General features: G+C 43.7%; 1 protein-coding gene across 5 annotated transcripts in view; it reads right to left on the minus strand.

Moving 5' to 3' along the window:
* PCGF5 (polycomb group ring finger 5) overlaps positions 1–12,062 on the minus strand; it is a 65,758-nt gene that overhangs the window by 31,166 nt on the left and 22,530 nt on the right. For 4 of the 5 annotated variants that reach the window (XM_063163529.1, XM_063163531.1, XM_063163526.1 and 1 more), the window contains one exon: positions 2,298–2,607. In XM_063163529.1, the coding sequence (XP_063019599.1) occupies positions 2,298–2,409 (112 nt within the window). In that variant the 5' untranslated portion in view covers positions 2,410–2,607. Of the gene's footprint in view, positions 1–2,297; positions 2,608–3,058; positions 3,159–12,062 lie in introns of those variants that run through there. The other variant, XM_063163527.1, reaches the window with a different exon arrangement.

A 12,062-nucleotide genomic window follows, 5' to 3' on the forward strand; every position in this document is an offset into this window, starting at 1 on the left:
CTGGGTTGACTGCCCCTTCTTCTAAACTCAGAAACTCTAGTTTTCTTACTAAGATCCAGAGAGGCTTTCTGTACAGCCAGGCTGGTCACCTTCCCTGCCAGCTCATCTTTCTGCACATGGGGACAACCTGCTCCTGGTGCCTTTAGGATTTCCTTCTCAAAGCACATACAGCCTTCCTGGACACTTCTGCCCTTCAGGACTGCCTCCCAAGGGACCCCATCAACCAGGCTACAAAATCTGCCCTCCGGAAGTTCAGGGAAGTGGTTCTGCTAAATGCCCTCCCTACTTTTCCAAGAATTGAAAACTATCTTTTTGTGATTGCTGTGCCCAAAGACATCCTCCAACTTTCACAGCACCCACCAGTCCGTCTCTGTTCACAAACAGCAGGTCCAGCAGGGCCTCCCTCACCAACTATGTCAAGAAGTTATCCTCCACCCACTCCAGGAACCTCCTAGACTGTCTTCTCTCTGCTATTTCCAGTAGGCATCTGTTAAACTGAACAAGTGCTAGTGACTGCGAGACTTCCCTCAGCTGCTTCTCAAATGTTTCATCTACTTCTTCATTCTGGTTAGGTCATTCCTAACAGACTCCACCGTGGTACCTGCCTTGTTGGCCATTCCCCCAGTTCTTACCCATGAACATTCTACTCCATCATCACCATCACTGAATTCTAGACACTCAAAACACTCCCTAACACACTCCCTGGTGCTACCCTACCAGGTCTCCTTCCTTGCCTCTCCCTTCTGGAGAGTTTTATAGCCATCCACTGCATCCTTCCAATTGTGTGAGTTATCCTGCCAGTTTCTGTGATGGCCACTGTGCTGTAATTTTCCTGCTGCACTGTGGCTTCCATTGTTTTAATTCTCTGTGTGTTTCATGTAGTAGGGATGCAACACCAAATTGTAAAAATTAACAGTGAAGACATTAACAACTGCAAGAACAACACTGTATAGCAACTACAGGAAATGCCAAGGCAAGGATTTTAACTGATATTTATTAAAGGTTTAAAAATGGGAAATCTACCAAAAGACATACGCTTCCTCTTACTCTTCTTTTAGAAGACTTCAAATGTTATTTGGAAAGATATCAAATTCTAAAGGAGGTCCAGTGAAACTACCGGCTAGTCAGAAAAAAATGTAAAAAAAACAAGCATGTAAATAAACTTGTGAAATTAAGATGAGAGAGTTTGACAGGACCCTTCATATGTTTAATATACTTCATACATGACAATGTATGATGATGTAGTAGGAGCAGAAGACAACCTAAACAACTTTTCCTGAGACAGTTTCATTGAAAGAGATCTATTTCCTAATTAAATATTTTGCCACCTTCAAATACTTCTCTGCAGTGTGCCATGGAACACATTAGAGAGATGTGGGCCACTATTGACCAGACTAGTGTATCCATCACACATACTGCCAACAGATACATCAGTTTAAGCTTCAAGCATGGTTATATCATCAAAAGAGCACACCTGACCTAATGATCTCACCTGAGACAGACAGGCCACAGTGATATGTTAGGTGTTAGAGCCAGCACTATCACCACTAGCCTAGGGCAAACAAAAGGGTCTCTGTACTCTGCCAAGTCCAGCAGAGCTGACATACCCTCACAGAATGGGTCAGGTTGGAAGGGAGCACACTGGGTCCTCTGGTCCAACCTCTCTGCTCAAGCAGGGTCATCCCAGAGCACATGGCATGGAATTGCATCCACACTACTCTTGAATATCTCTAATGAGGGAGCCTCCACACCCTCTCTGGGCAATCTGTTCCAGTGCTTGGCCACTGTATAATAAAGAAGTTCTTCCTCATGTTCAGGTGGAACTTCCTGTGCATCACTTTCTGCCCATTGCCTCTTGTTCTACTGTTGGTACTAATAAGCAGAGCCTGGCTCCATCCTCTTGACATCCACCCTAGATATTTACACACCTTAATGAGGTCCCTTCTGAGCCACCTCTTCCTGAGCCTGAACAGGCCCAGCTCCCTCAGCCTTTCCTTGGAAGAAAGGTACTCCAGATCCTTGATCAAGTCAACTTACTACTCTGCTGGACCTGCTCCAGGAGCTCCATATCTCTCTTGTACTGCAGAACACTGAACTGCACACAGTGCAAGATAACCCAAACTGCAGACCAGTGTTTAGGAAACTTCAGAAGAGACTGGATTAATTAAAAATATTTAATATAAAAATTCAGTAAACCAAAACAAGCAGAGTGGCCAGATGAAACACATTAACCCTTAAAAACGGAAATAAACAAAAAAACTTATGAAGGAGGGACTATTTTGCAAAGTATTACTTACAGGTATGGAGGCACTCCGTTACTGTAGTTGGCTTGATGAGATAGCCTTTACAGATATAGCAAGTGATATGAGGATTGAAATCTTTCACCAAGTGCTTCCTCTGAGTAGCCATTCGTGGAGCAGGAAACGCTGGCAGAGTGCTTGGGGCCAGAGAAGCAAGTCTGAGAGGCGCTGATGTCCACAGTTCACGAGAGCTGCGGCGCTGCACTGTGCAGCTGGACTTCTCCAGGCATTTGATCCTAATTCCGCAGGTCTCAGTGAGACACGGCTCGTAACTCCTGCTCCTGTGCCGGGCGAGTCATTTTCCTACCTGTAACACACGTGGAAAACGAGAGCTCTGTGAACCTGGCCGGCCAGCGGCGATGCCCCGGAGGGCCAACGTCGCCATGAACTTGGCAGCGTTCGGGGCTGTAATTTACATAACAGCAGCCGCCGTGCGCCGGCAGCCGCGCTCCGAGGCCGTGCCCCCGCCCCGCCGGGCTCCGGCGGCCGCCGGGACGGGCCGGGGCCCGCGGTGACAGGTGCAGGGGCCGCGGCCACAGCCCGCCGGGCACGGCACAGCCCGTCCCGCCCCGCCCCGCCGGGCCGGGCCCGCAGGCCGCGCCGGGCCCGCGGGGAGCAGCCCCCCCGCCGCCCCGGCCCCGCGGGACCGCGGCCGGAGAGGGCGGCGGCCGCCCGGCTCTGCCCCCGCTCGCCTGACTCCCGTCCCTCCCCTCCCGCACCTGCGGCGCCTCCCGCCCCCGCCGCGGCCCCGGCCGTACCTGGCGCAGCCCCGCGGCCTCGGGCGGGCGCCCGGCGAAAGAGAAAGGGAAACGCCGCGCGCCTCCCCCGCTCGGAGCGCTCCCTCCTCCCCGCCGGGCTGCCGCGGCCGGTCCCGGGGCGGGCGGGACGGGCGCGCAGGCGCTGCTCCCGGCCGAGCCCGCTGCGCCACAGCCCGCAGCGCCGCTCGGGGCGGCGGCGGCCGGAGCAGCGCGGGCTGCCCGCGCACGGCGGCCGGACGGCAGCGGGGCTCCGGGCGGCGCTGCCCGCCCCAGGTGAGCGCGGCGGCGGCGCCCTCCGCTCGGCGCACACCCGCCGGGGCACCGGCGCCGTTTCTTGAAAATAACTTCAGCCTCTGCCCGTGGAAGGGTGGAAGTTAAACCCCTTTCTCCAGCCCGCAAACGCAAACACTAAACACTACACTAAGTTAGCCCGAATCCCGTGAAAATACGTGCGCTTTCCTCGAACCGGGACCAACTAGCCAACGGCTTAGCACGAGTAAAAGCTGTCCCCGTGGTTCAGTACATCTGCTTTTGCCCTTCCTAGTCACAGAAATCCATCATATTACCAGGTAATTACCCATAAAACTAATGCTGCCTTAATTTTCCAATTGTGCTGTTTCTAGAAAATTTCTTTAATACTGCATTTAACAGTAATGACATAAACATAAGGAGACATTTCCTATATCAGCTGCAATGCCACCACATTACCTGCAAATGTTTTAGATCTTTGCTCCTCTGTTCTGCATTTTGAGATAAATGCTCATTTTGCAGTGGCCCTCCAGTGCACTCTTCCCTTTCATCCTTGTGTAAGTACTGCAACAGCTGAAGGCTTTAATAACTTTGGCCTGTTTCTGCCATCCAGTCCTACTGCTGAAATATTTACCAGGCAATAGATCTCCATTAACATAATTTCAATGACTAGTCTGAATCAGGTGCATCAAAAACTGTTACAATTAAAGTTACAGTGCAATGATGAATGCATGATAACCCAGACAGAGCAATTCAACAGAATCTGAATGATTTTTCCCGATAAAATGTTCATCTTGTATGAGGTTATTTCTCCACAACATGAACAAAAGTTTATATAGCTAAAAATCTTTTGAAGCAGCACAGAATCATAGAATATCCTGAGCTGGAAGGAACCCACAAGGATCACTGAAGTCCAGCTCCCTTCCTGCACAGGAGCATCCCTGAGTCACACCACGTGCCAGGAAGCATTGTCTAACTGCTTAACCAACTCAGGCTTGGTGCTGTGATCTCTTCCCTGGGGACCCTGCTGCAGTGCCCAACCACCCTCTTGGGTGAAGAACCTTTTCCTAAACCTCCCCTGACTTGGCTTCAGGCCATTTCCTTGGGTCCTGTCACTGGCCACCACAGAGAAGAGATCAGTGTCTGCCCCCCTGCTCCCCTCAAGAGGAAGCTGCAGACTCTATGAAGTCTCCCCCTGAGCCACCTGCTCCTCACAAGGCTTCCCCTCTAGGCCCCCCACCATCTTCAGAGCCCTCCCTGGACAATCACTAGCAGCTTTAGATCTTTCTTAATTGAGGGGGCCCAAAGTGCCCCAGCACTCAGGGCGAGGCTGCACCAGAGCAGAGGAGAAGGGGTCAGCCCCCTGCCCAGACTGGCAGGGGATGCTGTGCCTGATGCACCCCAGGATTCAGTATAGCTTAACGGAGTTGTGTTTTGATGGTTTAAACCTTCTACTGTTACCTGTTTTTTGCATCACAAAGCACACACTGACAAGTCACAGGCTAAACACTAAATAGAGAAAGAGACAACAAAAACTATATACGTATCATGGGAATATTTTCATTAGTCACATTCAGTTGGTTTAGTAGAATTTGACGTATTTCAGAATGTGCATAAGAGTGGCCCTGCTCAAATGTAGTTTGATACAGCATTATTAAACTTATATACATACATTTAAAACAGGCAGCTGCTGATGCTCTCCTGGCTGTTTCCAAACCACTGCATCTGATAAGACTTTTTTTTAAACTAAATTATATTCTAAGTGGGATTTCATAGCATAGTTTATCAAGTGTCCCATTTGAGAAAATAAAGAACCCAACATTTTCTAAATGAATTAATTCAGCTGGGCTCATGTTTACACGGTAATGGATGCACAGTATTCTATTCAAGCACATTAAAAACTCAGTTATGTCATTCATTATACTGTGTAGGCCATGCAGTAATGCTCACACAGCAGTTGGGATACTTGCAGACTACACAAGGGGTATTGATCCCTGTAAGTCAGGCTGAAGTCCCTCTTTTAAGGACAAGCAGTCCCATGCCAGGTAAGTGATAGCATACATGACAAATTCTTGCCTCATCTCTCCACAGTGCAGGAACTCAGTCCCGCTGGTACCAAGGTGATGCTGACTGAAGGTGATGAAAGCTGAGGCTTTTAGCACCTTTCCAGACCACAACATAAAGAGCAAGTGTGAAGCAGCACAGAAGAAGCTCTCATTTCATTATCAGAGGAAAGTAGATCCTTAAGTACTTTTGCTTTATATGATCAGGAAGCAAATTATGTTAATAAATGCCTATGAATTAATTATAAATTCAAAGATAGTTAACTCCTAGCACTGCATGCAACAGGTTTATTTAAACATACAGGTCCATATATGTGATGTGAGCATTTTGATCTACTTATAGCAGTTCAAAGGTAACAAGAATAGTGTTTGAATCAAACAAGGCATTCATTTCATATTATGAAAGAAACAGAATTAAGAAATGAAACAGAATTAAGAAATGAACATCAGAGTAGATAAGTGCCATTAGTGACAGGAAACATGGTGTCCTGGTTCTCTTGCAAATATTTCCTCAGCTCATCTGGGTTCTGAATTTGTTCACAGAGGAAGTCCCAGGCTACTGGGTCAGAAAATTCCTTCAGGGTCTGGCCCATTTTCTCCCATTCCCCACAGCACTCAGGATTTTCCATGCCTGGGTCAGGTGCGTCCTCAACCCCGCTGGACATCTCAGCCCTCACTCTAGACAAGATGCAGACTGTATAGAGGAAGCTTACCAGATAAAATGCCAGGAAAGTAGTCTCTTTAACATTCAGGGGAAACAAAATATTCTCAAAAGGTGACATAACAGATTTAAAGAAGAAGGAGAGGAAGGGCTGGGAAACCCCATCCCCTACTCCTCCTCTAACAAACTGGGTGCAGTTACCAATAAATCCCCAAAACAGGCTATTGAAGCTAAGATGAATAAACAACAGACCATGCACATTTTGAACAAACCCCAGTACCTTTGTTAACCCTCTATAAATCATAATCATCATACCCAGCAAAACAGCAATCCTAATCAGTGGCCTTCTTCTGTAAAAGCTACATGTTAGGGACAGCACTGGAGCTATCTGTGGGTAAGAAAACAAGGCTAAGTATAGGGACCAGAAAGACATCAGTGCCTCAAGCCAGAGAGATGTTATAAATTCAGGCAGCATGGCTACTGACTGCTTTATCCCAATACAGGGTAAGTAAAACCAAAATGCAATCAGAACAAATTTTTTTTCTACTTCCTCAAGCCCCACATTGGGTACCAAAATATTTGTTCTGGTTTGAAACAAATTTGGCAGAAAACACCCAAAAGGTGTCTCCTCTGAAAAGGCAGATTCCAGCAGCTCTTCCCCCAACCAGTTCAGGAGAAAATCTCCTTGAAGAAAATGGAAAAAAGCTGTTTCTTTAACAAGCAAAGTATTCACAAACCTGGAAAAATGGATAATATTAAACAATAAAACATCTCACTATTCTGAAAAGATAGCAAATTCAGAGAGTTCTTCTGTGGTTCAGAGGGTTCTCCGTGGGTTTGGCTTGGCTCTCACTCAGTCTCTCCAGAGCTCAGGCCTGTCCAGGCTGCAGTGCTACTTGTGGGGGGGGCCTGAGCAATTGTCCTGGTGTTCCAGACCAGGGAAAAGCTGAGCAGTTCCAAAAAAAAGACACTGTCCCAGGAAAAACTTTCTTGACTCAGGTCACACATGAGAAACCAGGTTAAAAAGCAAAGGAAAGCTGCCCTGCCTCTATCCATGCTGCAGACAGCACACGAAGTGAAAGGAATCTGGGGAGGAAGTGAAGCTTCTGCAGACAAAACTGCACACCACTGCTTCTCCCTCCCTTGGCTCTTGGATCTAGTGTTAAGGCACAGAACTCAACATCCAGCACCAGCAGATGGTGGGGGATACAATACAGTATCATAAAGTCACCCTAGGACACATGGTATGACAGAGCTGGTGACTACAGCCCTCAAATGAGGGGTAAAAATACAGCTGCTCTCATTTCTCTGTTTCTTCAACTTTTGACTCTCTCATCAACTGACTTTCCCTCAGAAGTCCTCAGTGTTCTCTAACACAGTGCTTACTTTTTTTAAAAAGCCAAGTCCTTTTTCACATATATGACTTTCCTAACACATAGAAATGCTGTTTTCTAAGCATTACCATCCTTGAAATCCCTGAATAACTACTGTATCATCCTGATGTGAAACAGAGTAATTACTTACATTTAATATCAATAAAATGTATCTTTTGAAAGGAACACCCAGGACAAACAAAAACTTGTGAACTCCAAGCATTTCATTAAAGCAGTTATATTACTTTTTGAAATATACCAATGCTCATTGTCAGCTCCCAAGTAAATTTGAGAGACAAAATAAACATTGATCAATAGAGCCAAATTCTCTGCAAAATTTTAAATGAGTGAATAATACTAACTTTGCAAGAAGATCCATATTGGTACAATGTTACATCCTTATCAAGCTACTCTAGAGTCTCTTTCTAGCCAAGTCTCCAACTACCCTCCAGTTATCCTAAGAGTTACTTGTATTTTGTAGATGAAAGAATTACTGAAATCCATCTGAACTAGGAAACTAATAAAACAAAAAAATCCTTAGTTTTCTTGATAGAAATTGTGAGGCAATCTGAATGGCATTTAGAGAGAATCACAGCATTCACCTTCACCGGATACTGATTCTCGACATCTGATGTCATTTTAAAGCTATAGATGCCATTCTATAGCTTTAAAAAACTTGAAATGTCCACAAAATTCCTTAGGTTGGAAGACATCTCTTGAGATTATCTAATCCAACCTGTCTGCTCAAACAGGGCCAGCTAAAGCAGGTTGTCCAGGACTGATTCCAGCTGGGTTTTGACTGTGTCCATAGATGGAGCTGTACACACTCTCTGGGCAATCTGTCCCAGTTTTGATCAACTTGATAGCGGAAAAAAAAAATTTTTCTTGTTATCAGATAGAATTTAATGTGTTTCAACTTTTACCTATTACCTCTTTTCCTGTCAGTGGGCACTACTGAGAACAGTTTGATTTCTTTATCTTCATTTCCTCCCATCAAGGAATTATACATGCTGAAAAGATCCACTGAGACTTTTTTTCCACAGCTGAGCAGTCCCCGAACTCTCCACCTCTCCTTATATGAACAGTGCTCTAATACCTTAAAGACCTTTGGGGCCCTGTGGGGCTCTGAGACTTGCTTCATGTCCTTCTTGTTCTAAGAACTGGACATAGCAATCCACATGTCATTTCATCAGTGCTGCACCACAGACAGGAAAATCAACCTCCCTCAAACTCCAGGCAACCTAGATAAAAGTACTGCATACTTACTCAGGTAGGAAGAAGAGTTCACATATAACCACCTGGGATCTCTCATTTCCAGTGTTGAATTCCCAATCAAGCAGAACATTATCTAGAATAGAACACTAACTGGGTTGGCAGGACCTTTGGACATCACCTGGCCTAATGCGTTTGCTCAAAGCAGGTCTAATGTTAAAGTTAATTCAGACTGCTCACAGCTTCATCCAAAGAAAGTCTGAGTATGTGTAAGGATGGCAATTATACAAACTCTCTAGGCAATTTGTCTCAACCCCTGACTATCCTCATTGTGAATTAATTTATTTGGGTCCAGTTGGAATTTTCCTTGCTCCACCTTGTATACTTTCTCATATATATGAGTAATTTACTAGCAGCAAGTAAACTTAACTCTTACTGCCATTATCCAAGTCTTTGCCATAATCTTGGGATGATGTGAAATATTTCTTTGCTTTTTAGGCAAAGAGTACTAACATTGTTTATCATATAAAAATAGTAGTATGCTCAGAGTGAAAACTGCCTTTGATTTGATAGGAAACAATAGGAATCAGGCTACTCTTAACTCCATCAGTTACTCATGAAAATGATCAGCAATGAGGTTTTACATTTCCACCAATAGGGTTTTTCTTCCTCCTCACTAAGCTCTCTATAAGAAGCCATATATTAGCACATAATAGCACTTCTGGGACATATACAGCATTTCTTAATGCTTACTCTTCTTTTATAGCCTAAAGTAAAGTAGCAAAGCAGGTTGCAAAATGCCAACATCTGTATTATTAGGCCATTGACAAATACATAAACAAGAAAAATGCATTCAAGAAGTACTTCAAGTGAAAGGTAAAATTGTGTCACACAGTGTTCCAACTGTGTTGAACTAAATTCCAGGAACTTTTTACAAGTAAGAGAAATCATAAAGTAAGTTCCTACAGACTTTATAATAATTGGCTGCTAGTAAAGAAGAGAGACTCAAACAAGTGACTCCAGCAAGGGAAAGATGAGCAGATCTGTATTGTTAAACATTTCCTTAGCACCCTGAAACACTGGTCAGCCATAGCACACACTGTCTCTTCCCAGCTAGGGAACCAGAAAACAAGAAACAAGGTCACAGCAGTGGGAGAGGGAGATTGCCATGCAAGGGAAAAAAACCTCTGAAACAAAAATTGACTAGAAATTGTCACAAGCATGAAGGAGACAATTTAACTTCAGTCACTTGTATGCAGAGGTTGAAGGGAAAAAATATCTGGTTTAGAACATATTATTAGCTAACCATTAAACATATTGAGGGAAGATCTTGTGACCAGTTTGACATACCTCCCTGGAAACAGCAAATTCAAGAACTGTGATTATAGGCTTCAGAGGTATTGCAAGCATAAAAACAACAATCTATCTCAGCAGAATCCAAACTTTTCAGCTAAAAGCAGCTGTAGATTTAAGTGTGATGGGCATATTTTAAAAAGGTATTTATTTTCCTTCTGTTTCCTTGATTATTTTGTCACTGTTCTGGATTTTTATTTTGAAGAATATTTGGAATAGGCATAATTACATACCTCAGACACAAACATATTCAGAAGCTTCCCAGAGGGAGTGAGACAAACTTAGAAAATTTTACAGACCAAATGATCTGTTCAGTTACCCCAGTGTCCAATGTGTGAACTGTGATCAGATGTTGGTTTCTGGTTTGTTTGGGTTTTTTAAAGCACAGTTTTTTAAAGTATAGATGGCCATGTAGCCAAGCTGATTCTTCATGTGCAAATAACCTAATTGACATTAGTTTGGCTTTAAAGGCAAAACCTCTTTGTTATAGTATAAACTTTGTATTGTGCCACAACACAAGTGGTACATTGGTTTGGTTTTTTTCCCCATAGGTAATTGATTTTTGGTGAAGTGGGGCTAGCCTTTGAAGCATCAGAGACTGCTCACAAGGGGTGATACAGTTTCAGGTGGTTTACAAGATAAAAAACCAAGATGCCTCCATTTGTCTGTGTGCTTGGTTAAAAACCAGTGATCTGTGGTGGAGTTAGGATGTCTGAGCAACTGAAATACTGGTGGTATTCTCAACCTCTCCTGGATTTATCTCATGGCATGCTGACTTCCAAGCACTTCACTCCGCTGTGCTACATCTCCTTCACAGGGTATTGGAAACAAATATTTTGTGGTTCTTAGCATGTTCTGTAGGCTGCAAGGGAGCAGGCATTATTTCAGAGTTGCCTGATTGTGGAGACTCACAGGGCATGATCAAAGAAGTCTTTTACAGTCCTGTGCTTTAAATAAATTTCTAGCAGTTCTGTATAAGCACAGAATCTAGCAAGTCTGTGTAATTGGAGCAAGTAATGGTGGTGTGCTCTGGTAACATCTTAAAGAAGATACATAATTTGAAATAATTACCCTGGTTCTTAATCAGGTGTTCTCCTTGCACCACGAACATCTTGCATCATCAGAATTACATTTTTGGTTTCCAGTCATTTACTTCACTTCTAATGAAGAGTTTATTAGACTCTCTCTGAATTAATGGAAATCTCACTTGTGAGATTTTTGTTATATAATCTCCAATTATAACTACTTTACCTGTTGCTATCTGATTATATGCTTCTGCCAGTTCAGTTTCCTTTTACACTGCTCTCTGCAATAGTATCACCTGCTTATTCTGAGGCTTCTCCAGAGGAAATCTGCTCTGCAATTAATGCTACTTCAAGTCTCCCTGCTACTCCACAATGGAAAAAAATAAACCAATCAGTGATACTCAGAGCTACATTATCAGAAAAAATCCAGTGGTGTACTCATGCACAGAGCAGCCTGATACAGCTGTTGTCTGCATGGGCAAGACTATGTCTGCTCCACAGACTTCCAGGATCTGTAGGTCACAGAGCAAACACTTTGCCAATTTGATGTATGCCTCCTTCCAGGGGAAATGTATTTCTATAACAGTATGAACATAGGTTTCAAGTTTGCTAATGAAGTCACAACATAGTTTATGCTTTTTCACAAGACATCCTAATGGATACTTGCTATAATTGTATTACTTTTTAAAAAATCCTTGTTTCTGTAAGTAATATATATTTTCTTCCATTCTATACTGCATTGTACACATATATTATATAAAAATACCAACTACAGATAATATTTTTCCCCTCAAATTATCAAAGCCACTTACATCAACATATACAGCTCAGCTAAACAATAACCTCAAGTCTTCAAATAGTTTTATAGAGTTTCATTTCTCAATTTCCATGAAATTAAAAGACAAATGAAAACAATGAAAACAAACTGTAAGAAGCCTCCAGTGACTCCTACTAACTGTTACCAACAGATTTTGTTTCTTACAGTTGAAAACTGGCAGGAATGCAAATCAAATTGTATCACACATGTCAAACAGCTTCACAATTATGCAATCAACTTGCACTGCAAAT

Source organism: Melospiza melodia, chromosome 9, assembly GCF_035770615.1.
Source record: "Melospiza melodia melodia isolate bMelMel2 chromosome 9, bMelMel2.pri, whole genome shotgun sequence".
Taxonomy (NCBI): Eukaryota; Metazoa; Chordata; class Aves; order Passeriformes; family Passerellidae; genus Melospiza; species Melospiza melodia.